The sequence below is a fragment of the Gloeophyllum trabeum genome (genome assembly GCF_000344685.1).
Source record: "Gloeophyllum trabeum ATCC 11539 unplaced genomic scaffold GLOTRscaffold_00004, whole genome shotgun sequence".
NCBI lineage: Eukaryota > Fungi > Basidiomycota > Agaricomycetes > Gloeophyllales > Gloeophyllaceae > Gloeophyllum > Gloeophyllum trabeum.
In genome coordinates this window covers 521,013-543,288 of record NW_006920413.1, presented here as the reverse complement: position 1 = coordinate 543,288, position 22,276 = coordinate 521,013, and the positions used below count along the sequence as shown (strand labels likewise).

The 22,276-nt window shown below is 52.7% G+C and overlaps 8 protein-coding genes across 8 annotated transcripts; 6 read left to right on the top strand and 2 right to left on the bottom strand.

Annotated features, from left to right (window-relative positions):
• Window positions 1-579: 579 nt before the first annotated feature.
• On the top strand, window positions 580-900 carry GLOTRDRAFT_8306 (uncharacterized protein; the record flags this gene model as incomplete). Its single annotated transcript, XM_007865659.1, has 1 exon — window positions 580-900. A coding segment is annotated over one exon (321 nt), but the record flags the coding sequence as incomplete, so codon positions are not given.
• A 1,050-nt stretch (window positions 901-1,950) lies between these two features.
• Window positions 1,951-3,639, top strand: GLOTRDRAFT_73406 (uncharacterized protein). Its single transcript, XM_007865934.1, has 6 exons — window positions 1,951-2,247; window positions 2,534-2,644; window positions 2,707-2,884; window positions 2,951-3,120; window positions 3,176-3,290; window positions 3,346-3,639. Exons 1-6 carry the CDS (start codon window positions 2,011-2,013, stop codon window positions 3,555-3,557), a joined length of 1,023 nt encoding a protein of 340 aa, XP_007864125.1. The 5' UTR covers window positions 1,951-2,010; the 3' UTR covers window positions 3,558-3,639.
• A 79-nt stretch (window positions 3,640-3,718) lies between these two features.
• GLOTRDRAFT_137404 (uncharacterized protein) lies at window positions 3,719-6,306 on the top strand. Its single transcript, XM_007865933.1, has 3 exons — window positions 3,719-5,617; window positions 5,672-5,873; window positions 5,931-6,306. The coding sequence occupies exons 1-3, from the start codon at window positions 3,853-3,855 to the stop codon at window positions 6,034-6,036; spliced, it is 2,073 nt and encodes a 690-aa protein (XP_007864124.1). The 5' UTR covers window positions 3,719-3,852; the 3' UTR covers window positions 6,037-6,306.
• On the bottom strand, window positions 6,177-9,835 carry GLOTRDRAFT_127326 (uncharacterized protein; the record flags this gene model as incomplete). Its single annotated transcript, XM_007865932.1, has 20 exons — window positions 6,177-6,523; window positions 6,577-6,657; window positions 6,708-6,792; window positions 6,845-6,883; window positions 6,943-6,978; window positions 7,028-7,213; window positions 7,280-7,468; window positions 7,525-7,606; window positions 7,671-7,826; window positions 7,905-8,050; window positions 8,104-8,113; window positions 8,166-8,239; window positions 8,289-8,622; window positions 8,693-9,020; window positions 9,081-9,188; window positions 9,244-9,312; window positions 9,401-9,440; window positions 9,496-9,523; window positions 9,585-9,603; window positions 9,658-9,835. The coding sequence occupies 20 exons, from the start codon at window positions 9,833-9,835 to the stop codon at window positions 6,177-6,179; spliced, it is 2,535 nt and encodes an 844-aa protein (XP_007864123.1).
• A 4,393-nt stretch (window positions 9,836-14,228) lies between these two features.
• Window positions 14,229-14,898, top strand: GLOTRDRAFT_104611 (peptidyl-tRNA hydrolase; the record flags this gene model as incomplete). The annotated part of the gene is made up of 3 exons (XM_007865931.1): window positions 14,229-14,299; window positions 14,358-14,491; window positions 14,546-14,898. The coding sequence occupies 3 exons, from the start codon at window positions 14,229-14,231 to the stop codon at window positions 14,896-14,898; spliced, it is 558 nt and encodes a 185-aa protein (XP_007864122.1).
• Window positions 14,899-15,157: 259 nt separating this feature from the next.
• GLOTRDRAFT_110357 (uncharacterized protein) lies at window positions 15,158-15,653 on the top strand. Its single transcript, XM_007865930.1, has 2 exons — window positions 15,158-15,340; window positions 15,396-15,653. Exon 2 carries the CDS (start codon window positions 15,455-15,457, stop codon window positions 15,617-15,619), a length of 165 nt encoding a protein of 54 aa, XP_007864121.1. The 5' UTR covers window positions 15,158-15,340; window positions 15,396-15,454; the 3' UTR covers window positions 15,620-15,653.
• Window positions 15,654-19,449: 3,796 nt separating this feature from the next.
• GLOTRDRAFT_127324 (uncharacterized protein) lies at window positions 19,450-20,857 on the top strand (the record flags this gene model as incomplete). Its single annotated transcript, XM_007865929.1, has 5 exons — window positions 19,450-19,663; window positions 19,716-20,014; window positions 20,068-20,355; window positions 20,411-20,491; window positions 20,624-20,857. The coding sequence occupies 5 exons, from the start codon at window positions 19,450-19,452 to the stop codon at window positions 20,855-20,857; spliced, it is 1,116 nt and encodes a 371-aa protein (XP_007864120.1).
• A 369-nt stretch (window positions 20,858-21,226) lies between these two features.
• On the bottom strand, window positions 21,227-21,403 carry GLOTRDRAFT_25930 (uncharacterized protein; the record flags this gene model as incomplete). The annotated part of the gene is made up of 1 exon (XM_007865688.2): window positions 21,227-21,403. A coding segment is annotated over one exon (177 nt), but the record flags the coding sequence as incomplete, so codon positions are not given.
• Window positions 21,404-22,276: the final 873 nt, after the last annotated feature.

Genomic DNA, 22,276 nt, shown 5'->3' with positions numbered 1-22,276 from the left:
GTAGTAATACTGCTATGGACAGGGCTTGGTATGCTGCTGGCAGATGTGTGGCCCGCCCTGTCGTACGTGGTCCTCCGCATTGTCTACCGCTGCTATCGCGAAGCCCGACGCGCCATATACTCCCTCGACTACCTCGTATCCACTGCGTCCACCATACCTTCGCGTGTGCGGTATTACGCGGAATCGTCCGCGTCTAGCACGACGGGTTCGTCGGTCAGCGTGCGCAGGCAGCCTCGCCGGATCACTTCGCAGCCTGTACCCGGGGCGTACACGGAGACGTCGACCGTCACCGACTACCAAGAGTCAGAGTATGGCGGCGGAAGTCCCGCGCACTTCCGGCAGTGGGAGGTGCCTCCCGGTGGGGAGAACGAGATCCTGCTGACCCCGCTGGACAACGACTCTGAGCGTGGCTCGACCGTGAGCGCCGCCCCCACTCGCTCCCAAGCACCCCCAGTTCACGAGCGGACGCACGATTATGTTTACGAAGCAATGTCCCCTACGAAATCTGCGAGGCCAGAATATAGGCTCCGTGATGAGCACGATACTGCGTCCCAGGCAGCGCCTTCTATACGACGTGCTCCGTCTGCCGCCGCTCGTTCCGTTGCTGCGAAATCTGAGAGAGCGCCTTCTGTGGCCGCGCGGTCGGTGAGAGAACCGTCCGTCGTCGCGCCTTCGGTGAAGGAACCCTCAAGATATGCCCCCTCGGTGAAGGAGCCGTCCATTGCGGCTTCCTCGGTCAAAGAACCTTCCGAGATTGGACCCTCAGTCAGGGAGCCTTCCATTGTTGCCCCTTCAGTCAAGGAACCATCGGTTGTCGCCCCTTCAATCAGGGAGCCCTCCATCCGGGCACCCTCGGTCTTCGCACCATCCGTAGCGACTCCCTCTATCGTCGCGCCCTCCTCCGTCCCCGCTTCCTCAAATCCCTGGAAAGCGCAGTCCGTCGCGTCCCGGGGGACTGCGCCGCAGATGCCCCGGTCTCCTGCGTTTTCCATAGCCCCGAAGCAGGTCCCGCAGCCGCAACCGCGGTGGCAATCGCAACCAGAGGAGCAGGAGCCAGAGTCGCGCGTGGCGTCGCCAGATCCGCTCGATCCGCTGCAGACGCCGCCGATGACATACCAGCTACCGCCCATGCACGGGGTGTTCTCCGACGAGGACCTCAGCTCGCCGCCCGAGGGCCCGCCGCCACCGTTCAGCTTCGGCGCGGGCGGGGACGCACTGGGTCTTGGGCTCCAGGGATTCCAGGGCGGCGAGGAACATAGAAGTGAGGTGACGAAGGGAGATGAGGGGGAGAAGGAGAAGGTAGGTATGATGCCTTTCCCGTAGATGTTGATTGATGATTGTGCTTTAGGGAGATGATGCGGCATGGGAGATGATGAATGCCCCCGGCGAGGGCGAGGGCGAGGAGGGCGGTGAGACTGTTCCCCCTTCGGCTACGGAGGCACCGGCTGCTCCGGGTGAGGAGGAGGGGAAGAAGAAGGACGAGGAGGAGGAAGAGGAGGATTTCGGCATCGCGAAGAAAAAGAAGAAGGGGTCGAGGAAGAACAAGAGGGGAGGGAAACAGTAGGCCGTTTAGGTTCTGGAGGTTCAAATAGTGCTGATTATAATCTACAGGGGCGGCTAGAGATTCACTTATAATGACCAACTTGGATATCATGGAACGTGCATTCATGCTGATGTACAGTTAATGTTATCCGATATTTTATGCCCTTTGGATGACCCCCTTTGCTATACCTGGCACATGTTTGGTTTTCGCTTTCAATGGATGCTTTCGCTGTTTAGCTGTACATTTCAAGATCATGGCATATAGTAGTAGAATCTTGCAACAGATTGCGCGCCTTCCTATACCACAATTTCTTGCAGAATATTCACACCACTGAGGCTAATATTCGGACTGCTACTGCTTACTCAGTCACGCGTCACAGCTGGCGTTGAATTGAGTGTCGCTGAGCGCCCACACCAACGATCGCGGTCCTCCACCGCACTCTCTGTATCTTTCCTTGAGCTCTGGCTATGGCTTCCAACAACGCCTCTTCGCCCTCACAACAACGACCGCCCCAGCATGCGGTGCCGGCAGGCCTAGGCGGCGCTGCCACGGACAACATCGTGACCGCGCTCGGCCAGGCGTTCAAGACGCACACGGGCGAGCCGCTCTCGGGCGACCGCATAGCGCAGCTCTTGCTCGCGAATATGCCACAGCTGGGCGAGCTCGCGAAGCAGGGGAAGCTGAACCAGGCGCAGATTATGCAGGTTCGTGGGCAGTCGGTGTCTTGTGTTTGTGGCCGGGGGAGGTCACGCCGCGCCGCTAGGCACGCGGTGGGCTTTATAGCTGATCGAAGCGCGATGTCTTGTTTCGTTCCTTTGTCTTGACTCTAGCGTGGCGCGGCCACGATGTAGCTCGAGACTTCGTTATAAGAGACTGTTCAACGTCTGCTTGTGTTCCACACGTCCATCTCTTGTCCCTCCCCCGCCCGTCTTTGCTGTTATGCCGTTCAGCGCTGATGCTATCGCCGAACTTTTGCGTCGGTACCCACAGTTGAAGGCATACGCAGACGAGCACCGCTCGAAAGCCCCACAACAAGTCCTCAATGGCGCAGCCCCCTCACAACCGTCGGTCAGCGCGCCGACACCAGGGCCCGCTAACAAGGTGGCTAAGAACTTGGCAGCACATCCTGCGTGGCTACGTGTCTTACCAACGCATCGTTTCAGCCGGGCCTCAAGTCGTTCTCTGTAGACCCCATGTTGACTCCGCCCCCGACCCAAGACAGCAGTTCACCTGCGCCGAGTCCGTCAATAAATACGACTAACCCCGGGCCGGTGCAATGGCCGCAGGCTCAGCAGGGGCGACCGACGTTGACGGGAGGTATTGCTGGTGGAAGGGTTGCAGGTACGTTATTGCGGCGGAAATGTTGTTTCAGTAATAGCGTTGACTTCTTCGCTGTTCTTGCTACAGGCACCCCTGCTCAGATCGCGCGCACGGGGGACGATACGACCGTCTTGAATATGGATGATACGCGCTCGAGGAAACGGAGCACACCAGCCGACCAAAGTATGCGGAGGTCGATTCAGGATCTGGTGTCGAGTATAGATCCCAATGTCAAGATCGAGCCTGAGGTTGAAGATGTGAGTTCCTGTGTCATGTCCTTGGTCCGGTCTCCCATTGATGGTTTGGTCGCAGCTGCTGCTCGATATCGCGGACGAATTCATCGACTCGGTGACGAACTTTGGCTGCCGACTAGCCAAGCATCGCGGTGGTGACACGCTGGAGGTCCGAGACCTGCAACTCCATCTAGGTTACCATTCTTCTATGTGGCGATGTCTATCGCTGATGCTGACCGCTATGCTCAGAACGGAACCACAATATTAGGATACCTGGGTTCTCATCGGATGAGACGCGGATAGCGCTCTCGCAGACAAACCTGCCTGTTCCCACACCTGCGGTTCCTTCAGGTGCTGCAGCCGGCAAAAAGGGGGCTACCCAAGGCAACGCACATATGACGCTCCGGAGTCATAGGCTGGCTCAGGTTGGGCAGGCGAAGCGAGAGGCGAAGCTCATTTAGTTTTCGGTCGTACTGATGTCTTTCTATCGTCTGTATTCGCTTTCCTGTAATTTTATCGTTGTAGACATAGTACACCTGTAATTCTACCGCCACCATCTGCACTGTGACCAACTCGGGAGACGTCACGATAAACCGTTGCGGTACCCACGGTTTCATGAGGCAAGCATCTTACCCCGGAACGCTCATGATGGTACAGTAAAGACGGCGCTCATCGACGGCCTCGTGTATGTATACGACATAACTCTGTACGACCTGTCTTATCGCCTTTCTTGCTGTAAAAAATGCCTCTGCTCTGATGTCTTCTATGGAAAACCTGCTCGCGATAGGCCTCGGGCTCGGTCTGCGCGTCGTCGTCGACTACGGGAGCCGCCACAATGTCAAGCTCACCGGGACGCTCGTCGGGCTGTGGGAGGGCGCCGTCCTGCACCACTTTCTGGACAAGACGCCGCTCTCCTGGGATCCGTACGTCGCGTTCGGCTTCCGCGTCTTCGTCGACCTCATCGTCACGACCAACCTGCCGAGGCTGGCCATAACACTCATGTGGGCGAGCCTGACGATGATGCTTGCCGACCTCGGGACACGCAAGACGTGGTATGAATATCTCGCCAAGTTTGTGTACCGGCGGTACCGCAGGGTTCGTCGCGCCGTTAAGCGTCTCGCCGTCCCCGCCGTGCGTTTACCGATTCCCCCCATCCCCCTCCCAAAGCCGCCCGTGCCGTCCAGGGTCCGCTTCTACACGATCACGACGACGCCCTCGCAAACGTCTTCTACGCCGCCTGTGCCCATACCCCCGCCCGGTGCTGTACCGGTAGTTACGTCCCCGCCACGCCGTCATGTCCCAGGTCAATATACCGATACGGGCTCGGAGAGCAGCTCGGTGCATAACGATCTACCCACGGATACGTCTACGCCTGGCCCTTCCCCGCCTTCTGCGGATGGGCCGTCTCAGGAGGAGACGCCTGTCCTCAGAATCTTCCCGTCCTCGATGATGACCCCACCTCTCGAGAACGAACTGGTGCGGTTACCAGGCCCAGACCCAGATCGTACCCCAACTACTAGCATGTCTGCGCTCCCTCCTGTTGCTGGTCCTTCTTCGATCCCTCCGCCCATTATTTCTCCGCCGAACGACTGGGAGATCGAGCGCCCAGAACCGACACCAGTCGACGTCCCTCCTATTGGTGACATCCCCGAAATTCATCCCGTAGAGGAACCCGAACGCCGCAACGCTCCGCCTAGTAGACCCGCGTCCTCGATCCATCCTCCCGCTGAACCGGATCGCGAATATGTTCATGTTCAAATGCCTCCATTGCACGACATCCCGGACATGGAGCGCCAACGCAGCGAGTCCCAACCGTCGCTCAGAGTGCGAGCGCCGGAAGCGAAGCAAGTGCCAGAGCTGACCCCCGTTCCCATCTCAAACTTACGCAACATCCCCGATCTTCCCAGCACGTCAGAGGAAGAGCTCATCAAAAAGCCTGCTCCAAGCAACGAGTATCCTGACGAGAAGGCTAGAGAGCGGTTTCCTGGAGAGAGGTATCCTGAAGACGAGGAGAACCAGCCTGTCGCGTCCACGTCACGACTACAGACCGACCTTCCTCACTTACCCGCTCCCGTACGATTCAACCCCGACTTCGATCTCTTCGGCGAAGGCTGGGACAACCTCGGCACCCCTCCCCCTCCCTTCAAAGAGCGCGCCAGCTACATAGAGACGATCCCTTCTCAGCCCTCCCAGCCGGAGCAGGCCAGCTACATGGAGTCGATACCTTCCCAGCCGTCGCAACGGCCGGAGCGCAGTCCTACGCATCTCACCACTGCGACAGCGTCGCCCGGCCCCTCGCCACTTTCGGGCGGCTCGAGAAACTCTATCATCGCCAGGGCGGACTTGCTCCGGGACCAGGCGCTCGCGGAAGAGAGGGAGCGGGATAGGCTGAGGAGGGAACGGCAGGAGGCGCTTGATGAGGGGAGACCGAATCTCGCGCTGCTGTATAAATATCAGATTGAACAAGCTGATGAGAGGATCAGGAAGTTGCACCAGAAAGCTGCGAGGAGATACTTCCTTGGTAAGTCCTGTCAGTTCCCGTCTCAGTAATGGACTGCGTCTTGACATATCACAGCACACAACCAAACGCCCTTGCCAACGCGGACGATAGACGTGCATCGGCTGAGGGTTCCGGAAGCTGTCCGAGAGACCGAGAAAGCTGTTCGTGAGGCCTTGGTGACGGACGCGCGCGAAGTGCGTGTAATCACGGGCCGCGGAAACCATTCCGTGAATAAGATGCCTGTCCTCAAGATGGCCCTGCTGAAACATCTGCAAAGGTGCGTTCTGCTCATCTTGTGTCCTTTTATTGTCGGTCCTCATCCTTGCCTTGACAGCAACCATTTCCCCACACGCGTTGATCCAAGTAATCCGGGCGTGTTGATAGTCGATATCCCTGAGGAAGAGCTCCCATCGGACTTGCCGGACTTTCGGAACAGTTAGCTTTTCTTTCTTTCTTGACATTTCGTACCGTAAAGGTTTGGTTATGATGGTTTGTTACGGTCTCTGTTGTACTCTCCTGTTACATATTGTACAGGGTGCATGTACTTGTACTACTAATGTTGTCCTTGTCTGTCGCAGTGTTATCGGCTTATTTGTCTCGCTGACGCGAAGCCTCCAGTAGAGATCGACTGTGGTACCGAGCCGGCACAATTGTCGGCAGCATCCTTGTCCGCGGTGAGTTCTATGACGATGTCTGCGCCTATCTTGAAGGTGTCGTAGAAGTCGAAGTGACACCTTGATTCGGTCTCCTTTCCGTTGACTGTGACGCTCTTGACATAGGCAGATGCTCCATCAGGTATGGGGTTTGCGACTGACTGGGGGTCGTAATTCTTCACGGTGACTGTTGTGCTGACGTTTAGGTATGGGTTGTGGATGGTGTACTTTGGGACGAAGGGCGAGAGAATCAGGAGTTCAGTGGAGGAGGGCACTGCATACAGGTTAGTCTTCCTCGTTGAGTATTAGCACACGAACCATCCTTACCGGGATAGAGCCCTAGAAGATGGAACGACAGAAGTGTGGCCATCGCAGCCTGGTCGTCATTACCGGGTAGACCGGCGGGAGCTGCACAATCCGTCAATTACACAGCACACACCACGCGCATAGTGACCTACTTATGCCGAAGTTCTCGAAGACCACTTGGCGAACGCGGTCGACGGACAGCGTGGGCCGATTGGCATAGTGATAGCCAATGGGCGTCTACGAAAATCTTAGTATCGCAAGATACGTGTAGTGGTCATTGAAGACATACCTGGAAGGACGGCTCATTTCCAGCGAGATAATACCCAGCCTTGAATAGGAAGGTCAGCATCTAGGATCCATACTCTGTTCAAGGCGTCGGCGACTGACATCGAAGAAGTGGTCCAAACGGTTGATAAAGGTTTCCTGCACGACCTCGTCATCTCACGAACAAAATTCAACACAGTATGCTTACATTGCCTCCCATGAGGGTAACCAGGTGGGCCGTATCATGCGGCGCGAACCAGCTGTACTCCCACGACGAGGACTCGTAGAAGCCGTTCACGTTGTCGGCCTGGAGCGAACACTCGGTGGTGACGTTGTCCTGAGGGGAGCAGGTGGTCGGGTTCGTATACTTGAACGTGCCGTTCGAGTAGCGCTTCTGGGAGAAGCCTGCCCGTCTCGTATCAGTGCTGCATCGCATGCACGAGGTTGAGTCGTGGTATACCTTTGAAGCCGTCGCTGACGACGTTAGGATCCCAGACGTTTCGGTACCACTATGGTGCAATTTGTAAGCATCATGAATCTGACTCGGAAGCTCGGGACTTGCTAAGGAGCGGTTCGTGTAGTAGGCCTCGTCCTCGGTTTTGTTGAGGAGCTGTGCGACTTGGCGGAGACCAAAGTCTTCGAAGGCGTACTAGGATCAAGGGTGAACAATCGAACCGCGCTCGAAGACTGCGAAAGAGAGCATACCTCCAGTGTTCTGCTCCCCTCGCGCGTCTGCCGCCCAGTGCTGGCCGTGTCAAGCACCGCGAACGGCACGTATCCATATTCCCTATCAATATACCCAAACCTTCAGCATTTACCCGGGGGAGTCCCGATATCGTCATCAAACGCACTTGTACACGTTAACCTGCCGGCCCAGCGTATTCCACTCCGGCGGGTTGACCTGCGCGTCCGCCACCATCGCCGCGTACAGCTCCTGCAGGTCGATCCCGAGCGCTTGCGCCTCGTCGTGGTACGTCACAGCGAAGTGCGCCACTATATTGTCTCCGCTGGATCCTAAAATCGTGACGCAGGATGCAGGTTTAGGGAACCGACCAGGACAGAAGAGGGGAATTCAAGAGGGTTACTCGCCTCCCTGAGTCCACCCTGGCAGGTTATTGGCGCGGCACTCGGGCATCCAGCCCATCTTGCGGTAGCCGTCGATGTAGTTGTCCACGATCTGGGCGAACTCGACCGGGGAGTGGAGCGACATGAGCGGGTAAAAGGTGCGGTACTGTCGCCGATTCTTAGTATCATCATTCCCTGCCATATAATGCGGATCCTTACAGTGTCCCAGCTACCCAGCCCACGATTCAGAAAGTGCGGGTGATAATCGACTAGTGGCTCACCTGCAGTACAAAGAGTCGAAATAGTGCGCCGTCGTATCCGCAAACACGCCCTGCGTCTCATCCGTCGCATTGTTCTGCCCACCCACATCAGCCACACCCTCCTCACCTATGTTCATCACTCACCGGCGTCAAAAAGCTCCTATACAAACTACTGTACAGCATCTCCGTCACATTCTCCGGCGTCCCCGCCACATCAATCTCCACCCTCCCCAACAACTCGTTCCACAATCCCTGGCTCCGCTCCACGATCTCCTCGAAGCTCGCGTCACCGACCTCGCTCTCGGCGTTCGCGCACGCCTGCGCGGCGGAGCGGAAGGACACGCCGACGCGGATGGTGATTTCAGAAGGGGAGTCGGCGTACGAGAAGAGCGCGCCAGACTGGTAGGGCGTGCCCCCGATGAGGTTGCGCGTGAGGTTGAGGTGCGTGAGGCCGAGGCCTTTCGCGTCGAGGCCGTACCTATCGGGTGGGTAGCGCGGGGGGAGGGTTAGGTGGGAGGGGAAAGCGAAAAAAGAGGGAGGGCACGCACGAGTCTCCCGTCCACACACCCCACTCGTCCAATCTCTGCTTCCCGTTGTTCAACAAGTCATAGCACGCGAACGCCTGGTAGTTGTATATCCCCGGGCCGAAGCTCGACCCCCAGTACCCCCCAATAGTGATCCGCCCGGCAACCGGATCGATATCCATCGTCCCGCCCGCGAAGCTCGCGGGCAGGTCGTTCGCGAGGTCGAGCACAAAGTACGGCGTGCCCGACCCGGGCGGGAACGCGAAGCGCTCGAGCCCCGCGCGCCGCGTGCTCGTCGCCTCCATCTTGATGCTGTTGTTCAGCGTCAGCGAGAAGTAGCCTGGGTACGCGTCTGCGCGGGGAGGGCCGTCTCAGCTGCGTGCGGGAGGGAGGGAAGGAGGGAGGGACGCACCGTCGGTGTTGTTCAGCCGGTACCGCTCGCGGTCCTGCAGGCGCGTCGTGCAGGTGTCGAACCCGCCCGGGCAGAGGAGGGGCATGATCTCAAAGTTGCCGTACGTCCCTGTGGCGCTCGTTAAGTGCGCCCATCCCGCTGAGACACAGGACGGCCGGCGTACCGAGCGAAGAGCCCGTGCCGCTGTCGTGCAGCGGGCTGAGCCCGCGCACGGTCTGAGCCCGCGCACGGTCTGTGTGGGGTCGACAATGTACCCTGCCATGCGCGGTTTCGTGTTCGTCGTTAATATTCAGTCGATATATGCGCGCGGGCATGCTCACCGGCGGGGGCGTACCCGGTCATGTCGGTCGTGAACTTGACCTGCATGCACGTCGAGGGTTACTCCATGCGTCCTTGACGGAATGGATGAACTGACCATTCCGAAGGGCACCGAGGCGCCTGGACTTTATGGAAACACACATCAATTCCACTCCTACTATGACACAAGGATACAGTAGTACACACCATACATCCCCGTAGTTATCTACCCACCGCCCTCGATATCAACGCGTACACGAGGAGCAAGCCGCATGCGCACCTGTCCCGATGAACGGATTCACGAACGCGGTGTAGTTTGTGCTCGCAGTGCCGTTCGCGTGCGCCGCGGCGCGTATCGCGGCGGAGATCCTCTTCTGCACGTCGGGCGAGGGCTGCGCGCGCACGCTCGCCGCGACGAGGGCGAGCAGCCAGACAGCAGCGTTCCAAAGCCGAGGCATCTCTGGGGGGCAGAGTGGGGAACGCGTGGGCCGTCCCTCTCAAGGCCTTATACCCTTCGCAACCGATATACATAGCCCGGCATCACACTCTCGTACATTACGGTAGGTGTGCACATATGGGCAGCTTGGATGGAAGCCCGCGGCGCGTGTGCGCGAAGGAGAGAAGGCGCGTTGTTTGGGGTTGTGTGGGTTATATGCGCGTATATGCGCCTCGCGAATCAGGAAGAGGGCGTGTGCGAATCATGGCGGCCAGGAGCTACAACAATACGGTGGTGGGACGGTATGATGGCCATTGATGGGATACTTGATTCTAATCAACAGCCCCCCTGAGCACCTACAGTCCCGAGCAAGCAAAGGCAACAAATTGATTTCTGACCGAACACGCGTTTTTGGTGGGAAACCGAGTTCAGGACTCACGGAGGCTGGAAACATCCAAAAATGAGGTCACCTTATTTTTCCCATGACTTTTTTGATACAGCCAAGATTTTGGGCCATTTCAACGACATTCTACACAGTCACTGGACCTCCCAGGTCCCGCCCTGAGCCTTTGGGGACTTGTAAACCCTTGCATGGAGCTGCATCTAGGCTTTCGAAGACCGTGGATGTCCTTCTGAGGCCCACAGAAGTTCAAATTTATGACACACATTACCTTGATTGCCATATTTGCCCTGCACTTATGAGAGCTATTATGGCATATTGGCTGGTCCAATTATTAGATTTACAGTGGTGTGCAAAAGTATTGCACCACCCTTCATTGACTTGTATCTCGGGAAGGACTTCATCTTTTCCTTTGGTTTAAAGTGTAAACATGTAGTTTACCTTCTTTTGCATCACATTAGTAACTGTCATAATGCAGAGTCCATTTCTCAAAGGGTACCATTTTCAACTTTTCATTATTATCCTGATGAAGCTGTGGTTACCAGGGCCGGAAAGAGCATAAATTTCTTTTGATGCCAAGCACACCTCAATTGACTATGATACATGGTTGTAGAGATATGGGCCCTGGAAGTAGGGGGTTTTGGTGTAAAGCTCTGAACTCTTACCCTGAAATGCCAACTTCCTGGCTCCATATCTCAGCAAGCGTGCAGTCAATCCCCATGATTCTGGATTCAAAAACACTCAGAATTTTGCAAAGATTTCTGGCCTGCCACTCAGACAAACGGATAATTCTAATTAACAACCCCCCTGGAAGCAACAACCCTGGGTTGTTTGCTTACAAATCATCAATCCCCCAAGAACTGATTTACTGTAAATAATATGTTTTTGTCACTTTTGTCACTGCCCTATCAGTAGACGAGTTCCTAATACTAGTACCTCACATGTATTCAGCTGGTAACACGACTGTAGATGTGCTAAAATAACTAGAATCAGTGCCAGCCACTACACTGTGGCAGAGACTGATGTCCCACTGGCGGACATGCCAGGAACATCCCCCAGTTGGGAGGACACTTTCCTAGAATGGTCCTTGCTGGACCATAACCTGGACATGAAGAATGTCCTTTGAGTGAACAAAGAAAGGTCTGCGGGATATTTAATATGGTCCCCAAAAATCAGGGGACATTTAATCAACATTGTCCTTTCATGTTTTATGTCTGTATCATGTTCCGCTATGGAGCATCCTAGGAAAGTGTTCTCCCACCCTTGCTGTGAAATATGAATGTCCGATGGCAGGACACCGGTTCTTGCCCGCTGTGCTACCAGCTGCAGCACAATTTGCTGATGCCCGCAATGGTACCGGTACAGAGGCATCGAGAAACGCTTACTGACTGGGCTGGGGCACTTTGTAAGTCCAAATATCACCAGTCTAGGTGAATCCTGTGACCCAACTGTGAGAACCACAAACCTGTATACCTGGCACCGCGGGTTGCGGTATGGCGCGGTGTGGATGGTCCAAGCACCGCACCCGCACCCAAGCAACCCCCGGCTTGAATACCGCGGTGGCACCCGCACCCAACCTTAGTAGCCTTGACTGGGAGAGCCTCAGCCTAATATTTTTATATGTAGCTATGTACATAGAGTGAAGTCCAAGTAAACCGATGTAATGCAGACTGATAGAGTATGATGTCACATGTGACCACTGATGGACAACCAGGGTTGCTGAGGGATTGTTGCTCCCAGGGGGGTTGTTGATTAGAATTATCCGACAAACCATACAGGAGATAAAATTTGACTACAAAAACTTATTTCCCTCCATAAACTTGGGAAAGTTCTCATTGCAGGAATGGTTGGGACAGGTGGATAGAGCTCAAAGGGGGCTACAACTTCCATGTTTACACCAAAGAGATCTATTCAGTCCTTGTCAAGATATAGCAGAAATAATGCTTGAAAAGAGGTGGTGCAATCCTTTTCATGCCACTGTAAGCTGGAATCAGACTCGGCTCCTTTAAAGGAGTCGATTGGCAGATTTTTGCATTTTCCTGATTTGTTTTGTATATGGCCAAGATTTTGGCCCATCCCGACCTATTATTGAAGGCTACAGGGGGTTTATGGGAAATCAGCTCATGCCAATCTCTTCCTTAGAGTCTAAAACACCCATTTCTGCAATAAAATCAAGGTTCCCATGGTAGCTGGAGTGGCTCTATCTTACCAAATGTGGCAATACCCATGAGGATGGAGCATTAGCTGACCTTCTGTGGGTAGCCATCCCCTATGTCAAACAGAAGTGTGGGGTGCCACTGAGCACAGCAGTGACTGAGAGCTGGAGTTCAGCTCAGACCGGTACTGACCCATACTGCTGTCCACAAACACTGGGATAGTCAGGGACAAGGTCCATCATTAAAGGGACATACATAGGGAAGTGTTTACCACCATTTATGGCTATCATGCATCGATGCTGTGGTATAGCCACATGTCTGTGTTTTTTTGGTATGTCTGTAGCCATTTAGTACTATATATATACACTAACTCAGGTGGCACAATGGTACATAGCATTGAGCACTCGAGCTCATATCCCATTGTGAACTTTCAGTGTAATTTAAGCAGGCTATGTTAGCCTTCTGTAGTACATAATGAGTGTGGCAAGTAGGCTAATAGTAACAAGCATAGCAGAGCCCATGGTACTAGTAATGCTGTTTTCCCTTTGCACTCAACCAGGTCTGGCTACCCGGGGGTGGACCAGTTCAACTACACTCACCTGATTGGGTCACAATCACTCAGACGTGATGGTCAATTATGTGACTGGTCTGATCTCACAGACCAGCTCACTTACATGGATGTATGCACCTGGCAAACAGGTGTACCTGGTACCCAGTGATAATTTCAGCCAATGAGGGTGCTTGGACTGAATCTGCTCCTGTTGAATAAACCCCTGGAGTACCTATGGAATGTGGCTAAGTTGCATTTTCAAAGATCAGACATCCTGGAGGCCTATCACTGGTAGGGGGCACCTAGAGTTATCAAACACTAGACTGAGTCTGAGTCTGATTGGATTGATGCAAATAGAGTTAATAAGAGAGTCAAGCATCACATGCATGATCAAGGATGCAAGGAGCTGACAGTAAGTTATAACAACAATGGAATCTAGAAAATGCTAAGGTCAATGAGTTCAAACTCTGAGGGATGGTGAATGCCAAGCATAAACACACCTTCCCTCAGACTATTGCCAGACCAGTCTGCGGGCTGTTATAGTGTATTATCTGGGGCTATGCTGATAGTCAGTTGCTAGATAATAAATATCATCTTGTCTACAAAGAATAACGAAAGAGGGAGTCACCCACGTGGAAAGCACATCCACGCGTCCGGTACCGGATATGGTCACCCACCCAGGAGTCATACGCGCGCGTACATATAAGGCGGTAGGGCCGTGCGAGCAGCAGAGCCCGCTACCGTAGACATAGATAAGATTTGGTAGCAAGCTGAAAACTTGACATCCTGAGCAGCATCATATACTAATATATTTATTTTGCGAAAGCAGTTGTGTTCCAGCCATGATTTCTGACTGAGCATTCACCTCAACGATTTGAAGAGATGTCCACTCACTCCTCCCTCAGGTTCTGAGTATACAAGTCATTTATGTAAAACAGATGACATTGAAGTATGCTGCTTTCACCTGGAGACCGCATCTCCAACGCCCCAAGCTAGGTCATGTCTGTTCTCGAGAGTCCCTTGACCAGCATCCGCCACCTTCGCTAAAGATGGAAAGAGAGATGCCACGTGGTTTTACAATCGGGGTCCTCTGAGGACCCCATCTTTGATTGGTCCAAAGCGGTGTGCCGGTCCTGCCGTCCGCCATATACGGTTAAGAGCCAAATAGTGTCAAATAGATCGCGTAGATCTTGAAACGATCGCAGGAAACCTGCGAACGGCGGGGGGGTCCAAGACCCACTACCTACGGTAGCGGGAATACGCGTCGATACCCTCATCCATCAGCTCTCAGTGAACTCAGACTAGTAAAATGGTCGTCGCCGGTACGCGCATCCTCGTCGTTGGGCTAGGCAACACGCCTCTGCCCGGGACTCGTCACAGGTACGCCACTTGTCTTCGCCGTCGCGTGAAACTTTGCAATGACGGTGATATCATGCAGCGTCGGCCACCTCATCATCGACGCGCTCGCATGCAAGCTCGGCGTCCGCCTCTCCTCCGAGCGCGGCGGGTTTACGGGCACCACCACCATCGACATCGGGTCCACGCCCGTCACCATAACCCTGTTCAAGCCCAGTAAGCCTTGTCCCCGTCCTCTTCCCCTTCCTCCCCACCTGACCTCATCCACAGAAGCCCTCATGAACATCTCCGGCCCGCCCGTTTCCGCCGCCCTCCGCAAACACGCCCTTCCCCCCTCCTCCCTCATCGTCATCCACGACTCGCTCGCGCACAAGCCACTCACGCTCTCACCAAAGTTCGGCGGCTCTGCGGGCGGACACAACGGCGTGCGCAGCATCGTTGCCGCGCTCGGCAACGACGCCGGCTTCCACCGCCTGCGCGTCGGGATCGGGAGGGGCGGCGACGCGGCAGACTACGTGCTGGGGAGGCTGGAGGGAAGGGAGCGCGCGTTTTGGGAGGGCGAGGGAATGGAGAGGGTATGGCGGGAGATCGAGCGGGTCGCGAGCGGGGCCGTGAGAGGGTGAAGGCACCGGCGCCCATGCAGAAGGGGTGGGCATATGTGCCTATGCGCGTACCTCTGCCCGTGGTCGTGCGTCTCACTTTCTCTCTGCAAGGGCCCGGCGCGCTGATAATCCGCGGTCGCGTAACCGGAAACCATGAATGAGTATCGTTTCCACTCCCATGCCCCTTCCACCCCCCCTGAACGCATATATCGCCAGCGGGCCCGAAGGGATGCGCGCGCGGACCCGGCGTTTAGTGGTTCGTACAGGGCGCGAGCACGAGCCGAACGGGTGTTGGGGTGGTCGCGGGTTGGAGTCAGTGCATGGTGTGAACATCACCGGCGCCCTGCGTATTCTGGGACACTCGAGGCGGGATGTAGAGGGAGATTGATGTGTTCGCAGACGCGAGGACGAAGAGATGAGGCTAGGATGAGAGGGAATCCCTTTCCCGTGAAGAAGCAAACGCGTACGTATACCTCTACTCCCGTGCCCGCGTCTAATATAGCTATCGATTACCGCAGCTTCGTCTCTGTAAGGCCGAGCGTTCTGATATCGCGCCGGTCTCGTAACCCCAGGTCCTATGATCAGCACTAGTGTTCCGGGAGAAAGTCTCTGGATAATTCTGATCAGCAACCCGGTTGGAAGCAACAACCGCGGGTTGATTGCTTACAAATTATCAACCCCCGCCTTTGCTCAACCAGCTGTAAATATTATATTTCTGTCACTTATGAGGAGGTACCGCTGAGAACTCTAGGTCAGTGTCAGGAGCAATCAGCCCATCGGAGCCACCAGACACCCTCTGATGAGTGGTTCACACACTCCAGAGACTTGTCCAGCATCCAGCCCCGGAGATCTCACAGACTGCACTGTTAGCTAAAGTTCACTAACAGCGGAAAGCACGGTATTTCCTTTGCACAGCCTACTCCTCAATGTACATGTGGGGAGTACCGGTTCATGACTACGTATTTCCGTTGTATACCTACCACTATATCCATGGACTCCGATGGAGTCTGCAAAAGTAGCAATTGGGACCCAGCTGGTTCTGAATCCGGTTGTCCTCCAGTCCAGAGACCGGCTATGGATCACTTTACCATGAGTCCAGCACGGTTGGCAGAAGCACTGAAGCCTGAAGGTCATGCCAATCAATAGTTGCACTTGTTATGTTGGAAAAGCACAAAAACCCTGATCAGGCCTGACGAAGCCTGACAGCCTGATAAGGTATGACCATGCCTTATAAGGCTTTGTATTCGCACTGATCATGCTCTTGTCAGGCCTTGTCAGGCTCAATCTGACATGAACAGCTGGGAGCACCTTCGCCTTTCGCAGGTCCAGCTACTATTCCCTTGTTGTAATTTTCTATCAATATGAATTGTATTCAGTCTAGGATAGAACTACAGCACTATAGCAGCCCGACCAGTGTCACCCATAAGCCTCCGTATGGGAGTGAGATGATGTATAACCAGGTTATGTGGCTGTGTAGGGATTGCGTGTTGGTGTAGTGGTGTACTCATAGCAAATATTTTCACAAGTGAAATAACATGGTAGTGCAGTGTCGAATTCTGCCTAGAATAACATCCCTCATAGTAAATAGCTTGCAATTGAATAGGCTACAAGGTATACGTAGGCTCCACAATCAATGTCAAAGTGATAGTTAGGTAGTCATCAGAATGGAAGGTGGTAGTACTAGTCTTTTCTTATTATATTTTGCAAAAAGCCTGATCAGGCCTGGTCAGGGTTTGTCAGGCTGATCAGGGCTCATAAGGCTGATCACAACATATAAGGAGTTTTTGAATCTGACCAGGGGGTCCCAAACCTGACAGTCTGATCATGCCTGGCCAGACCAGATCACTTATGATATGGCATTTTCGATTTTTCCGACATAGGTTCAATGTCCTGTAGATGGACACTGTCCATGAAATAAATGACACACCATTACTTGGGAATCCAGGTTGCAGAATGATGCCATGGTTTGTTATGGGGTTGCTGCCTTCAGTCGGATTGCTGATTAGAATTATCCCAAGCTTCTGCCAGTTGTACACATTACACTTGGTTGCTTAGACTTTACTCTAGGTACATAGCTACAATGAGGATGATTAATTAATGGAGGCTCTCATGGCTGCTGACTGCTGAAAGTGAAGCAATGTGTCACTGTATGAATGATGGGCCCAATACAGAGGGGGAAGTTCAACTATGACCACAAGTACTAGTGCCAGATGTCCCTCAAGCTCATGTAGTGACCCTTGGACTGGCACCCAAGATATCCCATAACAATACTCTAAGATGAACCACAGTCTAACTCCTACATACCACTGGCAGGAACACACTATGATGCATTGCCCATGACAAGTAAGGTTGAGTAGATTTTTACCATCATTTTTCATCAACTAACATGAAAACATCCCACCTGGGCTGGGCAGACTGGGACCCATGGTTTCATCGAACTGATACTGTATTGGGAGGTCCTAGTAGCAGCTCCTGGACACGGACCAGTTGCATTATACAAGGTACTAGTACAAGGAATGTTAGTGCACAGATATATCAGTATGTACTAGTGACAAAAGTGACAAAGCATATAATCTTAGTCTATAATAAACTAGCAGTGGCCCACTCATTCTTCATTGATACCCGATTTTTGGGATACTATGACTGCAAAAATTGTAACCATAGTATAGACCCAACCATAAGATGATGTCCCAAATATAATTATGGGTGCTCCTCCACTGCCAACTGAAGATTGGCAGCTTTGTTGCCCCAGTGTCTTGTGTGCAGTTGAAGGCACAGAAATAGCTACAGAATGGCACTACCATAATTTACACTGATAGAAGTAACATACAAAATTGAAATCAGTGCTTCTCCACTGCCAATCTTCAATTAGCAGCTCTGTCACACCCATTTCTTGTACCAAGTCAGAGAATAAACAATAATGGCTACAGGCCACAGGAAAAAGACTCCAAACAGGCTGCAGCAGAAACATAATGCTTGTCCACTGCCAATCTTCAATTGGCAGCTCCCTCGCTGTTTCCCTAACCAAGCTGAAGAGGTCAGCAGCAGTTGCTGAATGTCTTGCATGGGAAAGTTGTCATGTGACATAGTTACCAGAAAGGGTACTCAAACAGTACCAGAGTAACTGGGAGCAGAGGCAGAGTGGAAGTTACAGACATGAATGACTTGAATGTCTCTAGGGGTCATATAAATGTGACTAAACCAAAGAAACTGGGGTTCCAGAGGCAGCAGAGGTTGAAAGATGCATGCCCGAGATGCCCAGTTTGTCTTTTGACTCACGTGACCAGCGTGATGTGTATTATAGATAAGTTCTTGATGATTGGTAAGCAAACAACCCAGGCCTGGGGTATAGTCCCAGACAACCAAAGACAACAAATTTGGTGATTGCAGAGGCTCATGTACAACTACCATCACATGACTCTTTTTGTTACACTTGGTGGGACAAACACCAAGATTGCCTTAAACCTCCAGACACAAACAGAAAACACCCAATATTTTTATAGGAATCAAAGGTACAGTACATAGAAACAGTTCCTATAAAAAGCATCTGAGAATTTTGACCTACCCATCTTATAATAAGCTGAAGTGTGGTCAATTCTATCGATGAGTTTGTTGATTTCCATACACTGACCTGCCATATATGGATAAAACATGTGATTGTCACAGTGTGACCATAGTCGCTGTACATGAGGTGGCTCTATCTTAGGTTGGTTCTTTTCCTTCCTGCAGCTCACAGGCAAAAATTGTTATGGTTTTACAATGAGGTCTATTTCTCCCATCAAAATTGATCACTTGGTGTGATCACATCACTGGCAACACCTTGAAATTAGGGAAGATTTAATGTTATGGGAAGTCATCCACTATAATCACAGTGCAACCAAACACAATCAAATTCTCCTCAGGCTCTCTCCATGGCAATCATATGTTCTCCACTTTTGACATGTTTCAATAGTAGAACATGTTGCTCCCATGGAGATTAAGCATTGCTGTGGATGTTCAAACTGTACTCGAAAAGGATATCCTTTCAGTTGTACAGAACAACCTCAACAGATGACATAGACCCAGTATTGGGGTGCTCAATAATGCCCCTGCTCTGCAGGGGTTGCTGGGACCTCAAAATGCATTTTCCCACCCTACATCGGCTGATCCCAGCCACACTATGATACCACTGCAGCACTGAGTGTCAGCAAACAGCACAAAGCCCAATGCAAAGATACTTACAGCGTGTTGCAAAATGATGCGGAATTGTGAAATCCGCGCTATATGACCCAAATGGCAGGCGCCGCATACGGCACCACCGGAGCACCACTCTTCCCAATCAACAAGAGCCAAAAATAGAGGCACGTGATACCAAGCCCTCTGAAATGAAAGTCGCCTAAGTGCGCCTAACGCGACCCTTGGTTATGTCGCCAAACGTCCTTCATTTCTGTCCTCCCTGCTGGAAACGTTCTACGCAATCAAAGCCGGACTGACGCAGTCGCCACTCAACCTACGTCAGCGTCTTCCAATGGTGTCCACACTCTGCCGCATATAAGACCTGAATTATGGACGAAATTTCACGCTGTACACGCTATGGTAGACTTGCGACTCCCGAGTGACTTCGACGACGATCCCGTGCCCCCCTATCAGCCTTTTCAGCCGGATGAGTGGCACGAGGATGCAGGCCCAGCAATCGACTATAATGACGTGAACCGCCGATACGAGAGGACGCAGTGGTGGCTCAATATGCAACCTATGCGTCCCCCTAGTGGTGTAGACCTCTCTGGCCCGCCCATTCCTGTCAAATGTAAGCACCTCACATACTGATCTAACGATCCTACTGATACCGGAATCACTAGTGAAGACTCTGCGTGTCTCCTTACTGTTGTGGACGACGACGAGGGAGCCTCCGTGGACCCGCGATACCATCACCGTGCAGAATGACTTGTCATGGCACGATTTCTCCGACCGTCTTGCGGCCAGGATGGAGATCGACCTGGATAGCACGGAACTTGGATGGAAGACTGAGGGCGCAAAGGCAGGTGATCCGTGCAGGATCCTCAAAGACGAATACAATATGCGGGACACCTTTGAAGAGGTCATCACAATGAATGAGAGAGCGCGGACGCGTGTGCGCGAGCTAATGGTGTATAACCTTGTAAGCAAGTGATTGCACTCATACGTACTAACTCACCTGGCCTGCATTTACAGACGGTGGAAGAGGAAGTGAAAGAGAAAAAGCAGAAGAAGAAAAGCAAGAAGAAGAAGGGCAAGAAGGGTAAAAAACGGCAGCGGGATGATTCATTGGACAAGTCGCAACCCGACGAGTCCGAGACATACCTAGCTTGCTTTCGACAGCTCAAAGAAGCTCTCGCGTGTCAAGACAGTCACTGCAAGAACAAAACTCATGGGAAGATTCAGTACTGTTGGGTGAATCCGAGGACAACTGACCATGATGCAGTTTCCTTGGCACAGCTGACATTCTGGGCACGGGAAATGGTACGCAATCCACCCATACACATGTTCCTGGCTGAGCAATGAATTTTGTACTCAGAAGGACGCACCTCGCCGACGAAACCGCCGGAGGCTGACATCTTTGATACAATCAATACGGTCCATGTCCGCGGACGAGCACGTAAGTGCGCCCGTCTGGAATCCCCCCTTGCCGAATCCTCCAACGCAGCAACGATGCAAGAGCAAGCTACCGATGATTCGATGATCCGATACCCAACCATATCTGATCTGCTTGCCAACTTACTATGAGCAGTATCCAATCCTTGATTACCCTCAGTACGAGGACGTTCTACGAGGCCAGGGTATTGCGTACGTCAAGAATGTGGTACGGTTTGATAGTGGCTTCTTTGAGGAACAGTGTGGGCTGCCACCCGGTGTCATTCCTGACCTCCTGGATCGGGCGGCGGTGATGGTGCGCAGAGCGCAAAATGGTGATGGCAGAGCTTCACCTGCTTATGACAAGGAAAACACGCCTGCCAATGCTTGACATTGTGACAGGCCCGTGTCTGTACCATCCCTGTAATTTATTAGTTGTATTTATTTGCCACATGATGCCAGTCAAAAATTTTGATTGTACTGTCTAATCCACATCATAGCCCGAATGTGTAAACCAGCCTTTGGCCATGTCAGGTGTAACAGAGAAGACGGCACGCCATATCATAGTGTACGGATTGCAAGATGGCTCCTTAGATAGTTCACCCCTCACGTACTCCTGGTTTCTCCTCATCCACCCCTTGACGTATGAAAACATCTCTTCAATCAGATTGAGATCTGGCGAGTAGCAGGGCAGATAGACAAGTCGGCATCCCCTGGAATATGTGAAGTGGTAGAGTGCGAGAATGTAATATGTATTGACTCACTTTGCTTCGACCATTTCCCGCAGTTCATTGGATTTGTGGATACTGTGGTTATCCATAACGATAACTGAATTCTTGCCCGGGAATGGGTTCATATTCTCTAACAACCCCGCTATGAAATTATTGAATGATGCCGCATCGTACGCGTATGGTTGGACGTGGAGATGCAGAACTCCATCAAGACATAGCACATCGGACAACTCAATATATGATGCTGACCTGAACCCGGTCGTGAATGTCAAACCGTAAGAAGTAATATACAGCCAAAGCGATATGTAATACTCATTTTGAGATTGTTTAGTCCAGCAATAGACAGTAAGGAATATCAAATATGACATTAGCTGCCGTTAAGGGGAATATTTTTGCCCGTAGGCAACCTTTCTCTCCATGTTATATGTGATGACATATAACATATATGGGGACGGTTACCACCCGAGAGTTATAACTTAAGTATATAACGAGAGTGTACGCAACACAGTATTCCAAATATGGCTCAGCATATGGGTACTTGTGATATAATTTACCAGATTCACGCATCAGAATCCACTTCAGCCTGTGAACAATATGTCATATATGGCTTTCAATCGATATTGAGTGGGCCGCCGGCGGCAACAGGCGGCGCCACTCAGCGGCAACAGGCGGCGCCACTCAGCGGCAACAGGCGGCGCCCCTTTGCCGCTCCTACCTTGCATGCCGCTCACACTGATGAAATATAACTGAGCGGGCACATCAAGTAAAACCAGGCAAATTATTGCGTGATAAAATACAGAGAGTATGCACGAAAGTTATCACAACTGATTGTGAATCTACATGGCCAGTGAAGCCACCGCTGCGTCAAGTGTGAGAAGGGGGGGCAATGACAATACAACACTCGACGCGGTCTCGAGCCCTCTAGCGACACGCCTAGCACGAGGTAGGAAGTTTCTGAGATCCTTCCCCCATGCAGCCTGAGTAAGAGGCATTGCTGTACCGTTCCTGATGTCCACGAGTCGATCCTGATACCATATCTCTGCCCCAGTCGTCCAGTGCCCGCAAAATGGTACGGACTC